The sequence below is a fragment of the Pleurodeles waltl genome, chromosome 3_1 (genome assembly GCF_031143425.1).
Source record: "Pleurodeles waltl isolate 20211129_DDA chromosome 3_1, aPleWal1.hap1.20221129, whole genome shotgun sequence".
Taxonomy (NCBI): domain Eukaryota; kingdom Metazoa; phylum Chordata; class Amphibia; order Caudata; family Salamandridae; genus Pleurodeles; species Pleurodeles waltl.
The window spans coordinates 1631887312-1631900405 of NC_090440.1; the positions used below are offsets into that span (position 1 = coordinate 1631887312).

Sequence of the window (13094 nt, forward strand, 5' to 3'; positions counted from 1 at the left end):
ATTCTAAGGTAAGGAATGTGCAACTAAAAGTCTCTATCTGATAGATACATATTCTAGTTGCAGATTCTTTACCAACCCACCCATCTTTCCCGCTATGCTAACTGATTTCTAGGGACAAGAACTTTCCTTTCAGGGCCCTAATTCTGACACACCAGTAGTGCATGTTCTTCATGTCTCTGCACTTCTGGTGTGGAAAGTCAGGAAAAGAAACTGACGTCAGCGTGCCAGGGTGGCTCCTATTTAGGTCCTGCAACATCATATCCAATGCACACGATGCCAACAAAGGACGCAGAGCAAACTAACAGCACGCCTTGGTAAGGCTCGAGAAAAATAGCCAGATCCAGACTGACGCCTGGGGGAAATTCTAAGGTAAGTGTAATCTGCAACTAGAAAATGTCTCTACCAGATAAGGTGTTATTGAAGGTAAGTAACTTATTTGACTGGCTAATTCAGGCTAACCAGGATATGGACCAGAAAACCTAACAGTCACAAGCAATTTACCTTCCTGGAACCACCATGCCTTGTGTTCCTGTCGTGGCCACCACTGCGACCCAACAGTCTTGGGTGGGCAGGCCATCAAGTCAAAGGTTTCTAATAGAGGACATTTTGCCCCCCCCCCCCCCCCCCCCCTCCTTTCCCGAAATGGGTTGTGGGAATCACAAATATTCTTGCAGGATTTGAGCATCACTAAATTGCACTGATGCTCCTGCTCTGCCTAACTCTAAATGACCCCCTCGGTCCCTTAGATCCATTTCAGTAAAACTTCACATTTTAGATCAATATGTACTTTAACATACAATTATTACCTGCTATTACCTCCATCTGTACTTTCCACTCCTCTGCTTTCTTTTTAACATACTGAAAAAGAAAATATAACTATTAAAGTTAGCAAAGGTAAAGCTTGTTGCAATTAGAACAATTACAGCTGAAAAGTTTTCCTTTCTATGGTTAGTGTAACTTAGAAATGCTCCTTCAAATCTAGTCTTTGGTCCTTTGTCTTGAAAGAACATTTGTAAACACTCCCTGTAAGGAAATGCCTCCTTGGCATGGTTACCCCCTGACTTTTTGCCTTTGCTGATGCTATGTTTTGAATTGAAAGTGTGCTGAGGCCTGCTAACCAGGCCCCAGCACCAGTGTTCTTTCCCTAACCTGTACTTTTGTATCCACAATTGGCACACCCTGGCATCCAGGTAAGTCCCTTGTAACTGGTACCTCTGGTACCAAGGGCCCTGATGCCAGGGAAGGTCCCTAAGGGCTGCAGCATGTCTTATGCCACCCTGGAGACCCCTCACTCAGCACAGACACACTGCTTGCCAGCTTGTGTGTGCTGGTGAGAACAATATGAGTAAGTCGACATGGCACTCCCCTCAGGGTGCCATGCCAGCCTCTCACTGCCTATGCCAGTATAGATAAGTCACCCCTCTAGCAGGCCTTACAGCCCTACGGCAGGGTGCACTATACCATAGGTGAGGGCACCAGTGCATGAGCACTGTGCCCCTACAGTGTCTAAGCAATACCTTAGACATTGTAAGTGCAGGGTAGCCATAAGAGTATATGGTCTGGGAGTCTGTTTTACACGAACTCCACAGCACCATAATGGCTACACTGAAAACTGGGAAGTTTGGTATCAAACATATCAGCACAATAAATGCACACTGATGCCAGTGTACATTTTATTGTAAACTACACCCCAGAGGGCACCTTAGAGGTGCCCCCTGAAACCTTAACCGACTATCTGTGTAGGCTGACTGGTTCCAGCAGCCTGCCACAATCGAGACATGTTGCTGGCCCCATTTGAGAGTGCCTTTGTCACTCTGAGGCCAGTAACAAAGCCTGCACTGGGTGGAGATGCTAACACCTCCCCCAGACAGGAGCTGTCACACCTGGCGGTGAGCCTCAAAGGCTCACCCCTTTGTGCCAGCACCGCAGGACACTCCAGCTAGTGGAGTTGCCCGCCCCCTCCGGCCACGGCCCCCACTTTTGGCGGCAAGGCCGGAGAAAATAATGAGAATAACAAGGAGGAGTCACTGGCCAGTCAGGACAGCCCCTAAGGTGTCCTGAGCTGAAGTGACTCTCAAATCCTCCATCTTGCAGATGGAGGATTCCCCCAATAGGATTAGGGATGTGCCCCCCTCCCCTTGGGAGGAGGCACAAAGAGGGTGTACCCACCCTCAGGGCTAGTAGCCATTGGCTACTAACCCCCCAGACCTAAACACGCCCTTATATTTAGTAGTTAAGGGCTCCCCTGAACCTAAGAATTTAGATTCCTGAAACTACAAGAAGAAGAGGACTGCTGAGCTGAAAAACCCCTGCAGAAGAAGAACAGAAGACACCAACTGCTTTGGCCCCAGTCTTACCAGCCTGTCTCCTGCCTTCCAAAGAAACCTGCTCCAGCGACGCTTTCCAAAGGACCAGCGACCTCTGAATCCTCAGAGGACTGCCCTGCTTCAAGAAAGACAAGAAACTCCCGAGGACAGCGGCACTGCTCCAACAGAACTGCAACTTTGTTACAGAGGAGCAGATTTAAAGACCCCTGCAAATCCCCGCAAAGAAGCGTGAGACTTGCAACACTGCACCCGGCGACCCCGACTCGACTGGTGGAGAACCAACACCTCAGGGAGGACCCTCCGGCGACTCCAAGACCGTGAGTAACCAAAGTTGTCCCCCCTGAGCCCCCACAGCGACGCCTGCAGAGGGAATCCCGATGCTCCCCCTGACTGCGACTGCCTGAACCTAAAGTCCCGACAGCTGGAAAAGACCCTGCACCCGCAGCCCCCAGCACCTGAAGGAACGGAACTTCTGTGCAGGAGTGACCCCCAGGAGGCCCTCTCCCTTGCCTAGGTGGTGGCTACCCCGAGGAGCCCCCCCCTTGCCTGCCTGCACGCTGAAGAGACCCCTTGGTCTCCCATTGAAACCTACAGAGAACCCAACGCTTGTTTGCACACTGCACCCGGCCGCCCCCGCGCTGCTGAGGGTGTGCTTTCTGTGTGGACTTGTGTCCCCCCCGGTGCCCTACAAAAAACCCCCTGGTCTGCCCTCCGAGGACGTGGGTACTTACCTGCTGGCAGACTGGAACCGGGGCACCCCCTTCTCTCCATTGAAGCCTATGTGTTTTGGGCACCTCTTTGACCTCTGCACCTGACCGGCCCTGAGCTGCTGGTGTGGTAACTTTGGGGTTGCTCTGAACCCCCAACGGTGGGCTACCTTGGACCCAAAACTGAGACCTGTAAGTGATTTACTTACCTGCTAAAAATAACAATACTTTACCTCACCCAGGAACTGTGAAAATTGCACTGTGTCCACTTTTAAAACAGCTATTTGTGTTTTATGTGAAAAGTATATATGCTACTGTAATTATTCAAAGTTCCTAAAGTACTTACCTGCAATACCTTTCAAATGAGATATTACATGTAGAATTTGAACCTGTGGTTCTTAAAATAAACTAAGAAAATATATTTTTCTGTAACAAAACCTATTGGCTGGATTTGTCTCTGAGTGTGTGTTCCTCATTTATTGCCTGTGTGTATGTACAACAAATGCTTAACACTACTCCTTTGATAAGCCTACTGCTCGACCACACTACCACAAAATAGAGCATTAGTATTATCTCTTTTTGCCACTATCTTACCTCTAAGGGGAACCCTTGGACTCTGTGCATACTATTCCTTACTTTGAAATAGTACATACAGAGCCAACTTCCTACACTCCCTCAGAATTCAGATTTTTATTTCTTGTTACTAGAAGGCACTACTTGTGCAATAGTTTGTAACCATGAGCTATCACACAGGGTCAGATGGCAAATATACAAGCATCCTGTTGATTAGGCTGCTAACGAAAACGACAGATATCAACCATAAAACAGAAGAACATAGTATGAACATTTTTTATCAGAAAGCCCTGTGGGACAAAACTCCAAGACCAAATTTCACCTGACCAATGGCAAACAAATATATCAGTGATGCAATTTACAATAATGTATTAAACAGTACTTGTATAGTTCAGTATTTTTCATACAAACACTGATGATGCATTAAGCTATACCCTGAAAAAGCAGCTGTAGTTTGGCAAATACCTTAAGAGACCGACATGGAAGAGCGTGAAAGAAGCATTAGGAAGGAAGTAAAGGTTTTTTGTATACTACAGGAGAATTTATACTGTATATTAATAGACAGCAACTAACCATGTCCATACAACGGTCCCCGAGAACATAAGAACTTATCATTTGGCTATGTAGCATGAGAGCTGTCTGAGGCTCTCTGGCAAAAAGTTAATGCCACCTTAAGATCCTGGGCAGTACCTTGAGTGAATAGACAACAGTAATTGCATAGATATTGCTTAGCTGAGTCAGAATTGTTATTGTAACTGATGCATTATATAGGAATATGTAACTTCTCTTACTAGGGCTGATGCTCTAGTTTGGGCGAACTATGAAGAACCACTGATACTTAAAATAGTGCTAGCAATGAATCTGGCAACTGTCCTGTCTCAATGTTTTTAATAGTTATAGTTGTTAGAAATTACATTACCAATACTTCTTGTAAAGCCTACTCAGATCCACAAAGTATGGAAACTGAGACCTTTGGTGGTCTTCAACTCTGACAGGACAGTTGCCCCCCCCCCCCCAAGTCTCCCGATAAAGATTGTACCTCACTTGTGTGGGTAGGCCTAATGCCCGCAAAAGAAAATGCCCCAAAACACTATCTGGACACATCAAAATTATCAAATACAAAACTACCTGTTTTTTAGCTGGGGGGGGGGGAGATTGTTTGAGGAGCACCTGCTTTTTTGGTCCTGGGCTCAGCTGCTATCTAGGGAAACCTACCAAACCCAGAAATTTCTGAAAACTACAAACACGAGGGAATCCAGGGGGGTGTGAATTGCATGGATCCCCCAGTGTTTTCCTACCCAGAATCCTCAGCACACTGCCACAAATTTAGCTAAAAAAACAAAAATCACATTTCTGTGAGGGATCACTGCACCAGGCCAAATTTCCTACCACCCAACATTCCTCTCAGTCTCCCGGTAAAAATTATACCTCACTTGTGTAGGTGGGCCAAGTGCCTGTGACAGAGAATAGCCAAAAACATGTTGAAATTGAGGGGGAACAAAAGCGGGTCCAAAAGAGCAGTTTGAAGAAAAAAAAATTTAGGCTGACAAGTGCAGCAGAGTTTTTATCGGTATAGATGAGAGAATGCTGGGTGGTAGGAATTTTGTGGATTCCTGCAGATTCCGTAAGGTTCCATCACAAAAATGTGGGAAAAATGTGTGATTTACAGCAAAGTTGGAGGTTTGCACGGCATTGTGGGTAAGAAAATGGTGCAGGTGCATGTGAAGCACACCACCCTGGACTCACCCAGTTGTTTAGTTTTCAGATGTGTCTAGATCTTGTGGATTTTTCTACATGGCAGCGTCCCAAAGTAAAAAAAGTGCTGCCCTCACCATTCCAAGTGGGACAATTTTGAGAGTTAGCTAAACTCTCATTGCCCAAATATAAAACCAAAACCCCAAATAATCAAATGTCCTCTTGCTTGTCGTGGGATAAGAGGTTTTAGTGTACGGGGGTACAGCTGAAAGACTGTTACTCCCTACAGTTGGGGTGGGGGCATAACCAGGCCCATACTGGTTGGGAGCCACCCCACTATTTTTTTTTTGTTTAATTCCCTGGCATCAAGTAGACTTTATACCCCCCAGGGTGTGGATCGGGGGTAATTGCCCCCATCTGCCCACTGGTGGGCAGAACAACTTTAGCCCCATTTATTTGGGTTGGGGTATGGCCATACGCCCACCCTCTTATTTTGGAAAAGAAAAAAAATCTTCCCTTGTCTCTAGTGGGCTTTCTGCCCCCCTTGGGGGCAGATGGGCTTTCCAAAAATAGGCCGATCTGCCCATATGGCCAACAGTAATGTGCCCCCATGGGAAGCGACCCTTGCCCAAGGGGCTGCTCCCCCCCAAACAAAACACACACACACACACACACACACACACACACACCAATCCCTGGTGCCTGAGTGGTTTGTGCCCTCCCCTCCCCCCGGAGTAGATTGGCTGAATAGAAATAGGCCGATCTGCCCCCAAGGGAGCAGAAATGGCCTAAAATAAGTTTGCCCCCCCAGGGGAGGGACTCTTGCCTAAGGGGTCGCTCCCCTTGCGTGAAATTGGCGCAAAAAAATTATCCCTGGTGCCTAGTGGTTTCTGCCCCCTTGGGGGCAGATCGGCCTAATAAAATAGGCCGATCTGCTCCCAAGGGGGGCAGAAATGGCCTAAACACAATTTGACCCCCAGGGGCGCTCCCCATACATAAAAAACAAAAGTTAACATAAAAAATTATATATCCCTGGTGTCTAGCGATTTCTGCCTGATCGGCTTAATTATAAAAGGCTGATCTCCACCCCCCCCCCCTTTAAAGGGCAGAAATGGCCTAAAATTAATTTTGCTCCCCCCGGGGAGCGACCCTTGCCTAAGGGGTCACTCCCCACATATAAAAAATGACCAAACAAAAAAAAATATCCCTTGTGTCTAGGGGGCCTAATTATATTAGGCCAATGGGCTAAAAATAATTTGGCCCCCTGGGGAGTGGCCCTTTCCAAAGGGGCCGCTCCCCTCATGTGAAAATCACACACAAAAATATAATTCCCTGGTGTCTAGTGGGCATTTCTGCTGCCCGATCGCATCACTGTCGGGCAGCAGAAATGCTGAGAAAGACATCAAGGGAAAGGAAAGGTTGGGGGGTGGGAGGGGATGGAAGGGAATGGAAGGAGTGGTGGGGGCAGTGGGGGTGGAAGGGGAAGCGATTCCCCTGCCATCCCTGCAGTGGGGGCGCTGAGGCGAGGCTCATGGGGGGAGCGCTAGCGCTAACCCCCATGAGCCGGTACCAGAACGTAACGTTTACATCCTTGGCGCCTCAGCGCCGTAGCCAAGGACATAACCGTTACGTCCTTGGCTGCCAAGGGGTTAACAGCAGTTTTAATGGAGGAACAAAGAAACTGTATTTCCTGCTGGAAAAAGGTGGCAGGATAAAACTTGTCATACAGCAAGGAAAATTATGCCACCCTGCTCCTATTTTATCTTTTCCATCTTCTTCAGTGATTTTTTCCCAGCTGGTTTTACAATCTCTGGATCCAGTGGACTTACTCCATACTTCAAGGATGTGGTCCAGGAGAGCATTGGCTATTCTGATGACGGTAGAAGCCCCACATCCCACACATCCACCCTCAGTCAAGGGTGGATCTTGCCCCTTAAAATTACACAGTGGGGCCAAGGTTTCAGATTGTTTGTGTGTGACATTTCTGTGTTTCCAGTATTCTGTGTGACATTTCATTGCTTATGAATGACGCTATAGCAAGCAGAAAATAGTAGTTATGCCTTGCACAATTGTGCGCACACACCTAACAGAAGCTATGTAGATGGCCAGTGTAGGAAAGAGCTCCTTTTGGCATGGTTACTCCCCAGTCTTTTGCCTGGTATTGATGCTAACTTGACTGAGTGTGTGCTGGGATCCTGCTAACCAGACCCAGCCCCAGCACCAGTGGTTTTTCCCTAAACTGTACTATTGTTTCCACAATTGGCACACCGCTAAGTTCCTTGTAGAAGGTACCAGTGGTACCAAGGGCTCTGTGACTAAGGAGGGTCCCTAAGGGCTGCAGCATGTAATGTGCCATCCTAAGGGACCCCTCACCAAACACATGCACACTGCCATTGTAGATGCTATTTGTTGGTGGGGAGAAAAAGGTAAAGTCGACATGGAGGCACTCCCAGGGTGCAATGCCCACAAAACACTTCGTACATCACCCCTCTAGCAGGCCTTGCAGCCCTAAGGCAGGATGCACTATACCACAGGTGAGGGCATAGCTGCCTGAGCAATATGCCCCTACAGTGCCTACGTTTATTCTTAGACATTGTAAGTGCAGTGTGGCCATATTAAGTACATGGGCTGGGAGTTTGTCCTTACGAACTCCACAGCTCTATGATGGCTTCACTGAAAACTGGGCAGTTTGGTATCAAACTTTCCGGTGCAATAAATCCACACTGATGGCAGTGTTGGATTTATTGTAAAATGCACATAGAGGGAATCTTAGAGATGCCCCCTGTACTAAACCCAACCCTTTAGTGCAGGGCTGACCAGCCTGCCCCTAACAAACAAGTTTCTGACCCCATAGGGTGAGAGCCTTAGTGCTCGCTGGGGTCAGAAACAAAGCCTGCTCTGGGTGGAGGTGCTTCACACCTACCCCCTGCAGGAACTGCAGCACTTGGTGGTGTGCCTCAAAGGCTCAGGCCTCCTGTTACAGTAGCCCAGGGCACTCCAACTAGTGGAGGTGACCGCTCCAACTCCCCCCTCCCCCCCAGACCAGGCCCCAGTTTTGGCAGCAGGTCTGGCGGAAACATTAGGTAAAGCAAGGATGAGTGGCCACTGCAGTTAGGACCACCCATAAGGTGTCCAGAGCTGAAGTGACCCCCTCCTTGCAGAGTCCTCCATCTTGTTTTGGGGGAGAGGGAGTAATAGGGATAGGAATGTGTCCCCCTCCCCAAAGAGACAGGGCACAAGAAGGGTGTAGCCACCCTCAGGGACAGTAGCCATTGACTACTACCCTCTGACCCTTGTAACACCCTTAAATCTAGTATTTAGGGGCACCCCTGAACCTTACTCACCAAATTCCTGGCAACCTGAAGAAAGAAGGACTGCAAAGCCGACCCCCAGCAGTGAAGACTCCAGGCGAAAACTGATTTGGCCCCAGCCCTACCGGCCTGTCTGCCTTTTCAAGACTCCTGCTATAAAAAGGTGATGCATTCTGCAAGACCAGCAACCTCTACAAACCCCCAGAGGACTGTCTGTCCAGCAGAGAACCAATGACTCCTGAGGACAGCATCCCTTTCCAGAAAAACACATAAAAAAGGACTCCGGAACTGCCTCAGATCCGCAAGCCCTATCCACCCTGCACCCGACGCCCACAGCTCGGGTCCAGGTGGCCCACTGGTCCAGAGATGGCCCCCAGGCGATTCTGACCTTGAGTTCACCCTGGGTTGACACCTCTGGGCCAACACAATGACGCCTGCAGCCTCAAGCCAGAGGACCCCCCTGACCATGACTGGATCCGACGAAGACTACCAATGCAAAAAGATACCCCTGCACTCGCAGCCCCTGGCCTTGGGGAATCCAAATGAGGATCCAGCAAAGTCGAGCGGGCACCTCTCCTACTTATCCAGCCTTTCGTTTTCCAGAAAAGAAACCCTGGACCCAGCCAGCGGCATCTTTTGTGGCCCCTGGGCCCCCCCCCATTGAAAAGCATTGGGCCCCAGGGCTGTTTGGACCCTGCACCCAGCCGCACCTGTGCCGCTCAGGGTGCGTGTTTGGTGCTGACCTGTGCCTCCCCTCCCACCCCCGGTGCGGACCTAAACCCTCCAGGCCTGTGTGCTGAAAGTACAGGTACTTACCTGCAATCTGTTTTCTACCAAGCGCCCCCAGTCTCCATAGGATTCCATTGAAAACCTGACGCCAACTTTGACCTCTGCACCCAGCCAGCCCCGTGTTACTGGTGGTGCACTTTTGGGGGCAACCTGAACTTTGACTTGTGGACATCCTAACCCCTGAAGACTGGGATCGTAAGTCGAGTACTTGCATATTAAATGTGTTAACACTTTTCCTCCCCTAGGACTCTATTGATTCCTAAGAAAAATTGCACTGTCAACTTTTAAAATTGAAACATGTTGCCTACTTTTAAACTGCTTTATCTGCTAAACCCAAACAAAGTACATTTGATATATATATATATATATATATATATATATATATATATGATACTTGCTTACAACTGTACTTACCTGCAACAAAGACCTTTTGGTCCTAGTAATAAAGTAACTAAATTTATTTTTGCTATAAAAAAACATTGGCCTTGAGTTAGTCATTGGGTATGTGTCTCTTTTCTTGACTGCATGTGTACAACAAGTGCTTTGCACTACCATCTGATACACCTAACTGCTCGACCACATTACCACAAAAGAGAGCATTAGTATTATCTACTTTAGTCTCTGTTAAGCCTCTGGGGAACCCCTGAACTCTGTGAACACTATACCTTGTTTTGGTATAGTATATAACAAGACAGCTTCCTACAGCCAGCGTTTGTTTACTTGGGATTTAGAAATTGCAGCATGGAAGACCTAATACTGCTTTAGAAACACCTTAATAATAAGAATGAGCTTAGATGAACATGGTGCTGTTACACATCACTATATGATTGGACTTGAGACATTTCATGCAACTGCCTCAACTAGCACTGGCCTGATATAGTTAACAGCCAATCCACCAGTGGGAAAAGTGCAAATACAGGCCCCAGAATGTAAAGTGCTATTGGCTATAAGACTTAGACTGCCAGATGGCATTAGTCATATGAAATACTGCCACACCAGACAGTCATCTGATGATGATAAACACTGTATTAAAAATATGTTTCTCATTGGCGTTAAGAGATCCTGCCAGGTGCCTCAACACCAGAAAAATACCCCAGCAGTCCAGCCGCTTCCAGAGGCATAGTAACTCGTGGCACAGGACCCAAGACCCCACCTTGCCCTGCTTGCTGCAGTACAACATGGCAGTGGTGTTTTGTGTGAGCACCTGCACCAGCCCGAACTGTGGGCTGGAAGGTCTTTATCACCAAATTAATTGCCCTTTACTCCAACAAACTGATGTGGGGTCAAGTCTCTGCCGGAGACCAAAGAACTCTGATCTCCACCTCTCTCATATGGCCTCCCCAAACCAGAAGCAATGCATCTGTCGCTGTCAAATCTGTGGGGTAGGGAGAGGGATCTGCCAATTGTAGTCCAGTAGCCACCACTGCAGGTCCTTTGCAGTCTTCCAGTTTCCCCTGATGCTATGCCCACTGGGACTCGAGGTCTGTAAGGAAATGCCTCCTTGGCATGGTTGCCCCCTGACTTTTTGCCTTTGCTGATGCTATGTTTACAATTGAAAGTGTGCTGAGGCCTGCTAACCAGGCCCCAGCACCAGTGTTCTTTCCCTAACCTGTACTTTTGTATCCACAATTGGCAGACCCTGGCATCCAGATAAGTCCCTTGTAACTGGTACTTCTAGTACCAAGGGCCCTGATGCCAAGGAAGGTCTCTAAGGGCTGCAGCATGTCTTATGCCACCCTGGAGACCTCTCACTAAGCACAGACACTCTGCTTGCCAGCTTGTGTGTACTAGTGAGGACAAAACGAGTAAGTCGACATGGCACTCCCCTCAGGGTGCCATGCCAGCCTCTCACTGCCTATGCAGTATAGGTAAGACACCCCTCTAGCAGGCCTTACAGCCCTAAGGCAGGGTGCACTATACCATAGGTGAGGGTACCAGTGCATGAGCATGGTACCCCTACAGTGTCTAAACAAAACCTTAGACATTGTAAGTGCAGGGTAGCCATAAGAGTATATGGTCTGGGAGTTTGTCAAAGACGAACTCCACAGCACCATAATGGCTACACTGAAAACTGGGAAGTTTGGTATCAAACTTCTCAGCACAATAAATGCACACTGATGCCAGTGTACATTTTATTGTAAAATACACCCCAGAGGGCACCTTAGAGGTGCCCCCTGAAACTTAACCGACTATCTGTGTAGGCTGACTAGTTTTAGCAGCCTGCCACAAACCGAGACATGTTGCTGGCCCCATGGGGAGAGTGCCTTTGTCACTCTGAGGCCAGTAACAAAGCCTGCACTGGGTGGAGATGCTAACACCTCCCCCAGGCAGGAATTGTCACACCTGGCGGTGAGCCTCAAAGGCTCACCTCCTTTGTGCCAACCCAGCAGGACACTCCAGCTAGTGGAGTTGCCCGCCCCCTCCGGCCAGGCCCCACTTTTGGCGGCAAGGCCGGAGAAAATAATGAGAATAACAAGGAGGAGTCACTGGCCAGTCAGGACAGCCCCTAAGGTGTCCTGAGCTGAGGTGACTCTAACTTTTAGAAATCCTCCATCTTGCAGATGGAGGATTCCCCCAATAGGGTTAGGATTGTGACCCCCTCCCCTTGGGAGGAGGCACAAAGAGGGTGTACCCACCCTCAGGGCTAGTAGCCATTGGCTACTAACCCCCCAGACCTAAACACGCCCTTAAATTTAGTATTTAAGGGCTACCCTGAACCCTAGAAAATTAGATTCCTGCAACTACAAGAAGAAGGACTGCCCAGCTGAAAACCCCTGCAGCGGAAGACCAGAAGACGACAACTGCCTTGGCTCCAGAAACTCACCGGCCTGTCTCCTGCCTTCCAAAGATCCTGCTCCAGCGACGCCTTCCGAAGGGACCAGCGACCTCGACATCCTCTAAGGACTGCCCCTGCTTCGAAAAGACAAGAAACTCCTGAGGACAGCGGACCTGCTCCAAGAAAAGCTGCAACTTTGTTTCCAGCAGCTTTAAAGAACCCTGCAAGCTCCCCGCAAGAAGCGTGAGACTTGCAACACTGCACCCGGCGACCCCGACTCGGCTGGTGGCGATCCAACACCTCAGGAGGGACCCCAGGACTACTCTGATACTGTGAGTACCAAAACCTGTCCCCCCTGAGCCCCCACAGCGCCGCCTGCAGAGGGAATCCCGAGGCTTCCCCTGACCGCGACTCTTTGAACCTAAAGTCCCGACACCTGGGAGAGACCCTGCACCCGCAGCCCCCAGGACCTGAAGGACCGGACTTTCACTGGAGAAGTGACCCCCAGGAGTCCCTCTCCCTTGCCCAAGTGGAGGTTTCCCCGAGGAATCCCCCCCTTGCCTGCCTGCAGCGCTGAAGAGATCCCGAGATCTCTCATAGACTAACATTGCGAACCCGACGCTTGTTTCTACACTGCACCCGGCCGCCCCCGCGCCGCTGAGGGTGAAATTTCTGTGTGGACTTGTGTCCCCCCCGGTGCCCTACAAAACCCCCCTGGTCTGCCCTCCGAAGACGCGGGTACTTACCTGCAAGCAGACCGGAACCGGGGCACCCCCTTCTCTCCATTCTAGCCTATGCGTTTTGGGCACCACTTTGAACTCTGCACCTGACCGGCCCTGAGCTGCTGGTGTGGTGACTTTGGGGTTGCTCTGAACCCCCAACGGTGGGCTACCTTGGACCAAGAACTAAGCCCTGT

The 13094-nt window shown here is 49.2% G+C and overlaps 1 protein-coding gene across 6 annotated transcripts in view; it reads right to left on the reverse strand.

Annotated features, from left to right (window-relative positions):
* Nucleotides 1-13094, reverse strand: part of METTL5 (methyltransferase 5, N6-adenosine) — a 178752-nt gene that overhangs the window by 39555 nt on the left and 126103 nt on the right. For 3 of the 6 annotated variants that reach the window (XM_069225310.1, XM_069225307.1, XM_069225306.1), the window contains exon 6: nucleotides 807-858. The exons of 1 other annotated variant lie outside the window; for it this stretch is intronic. In XM_069225310.1, the coding sequence (XP_069081411.1) occupies nucleotides 807-858 (52 nt within the window). The remainder of the gene's footprint in view (nucleotides 1-806; nucleotides 859-13094) is intronic. 2 more of the 6 variants (XM_069225305.1, XM_069225308.1) reach the window with 1 other exon arrangement.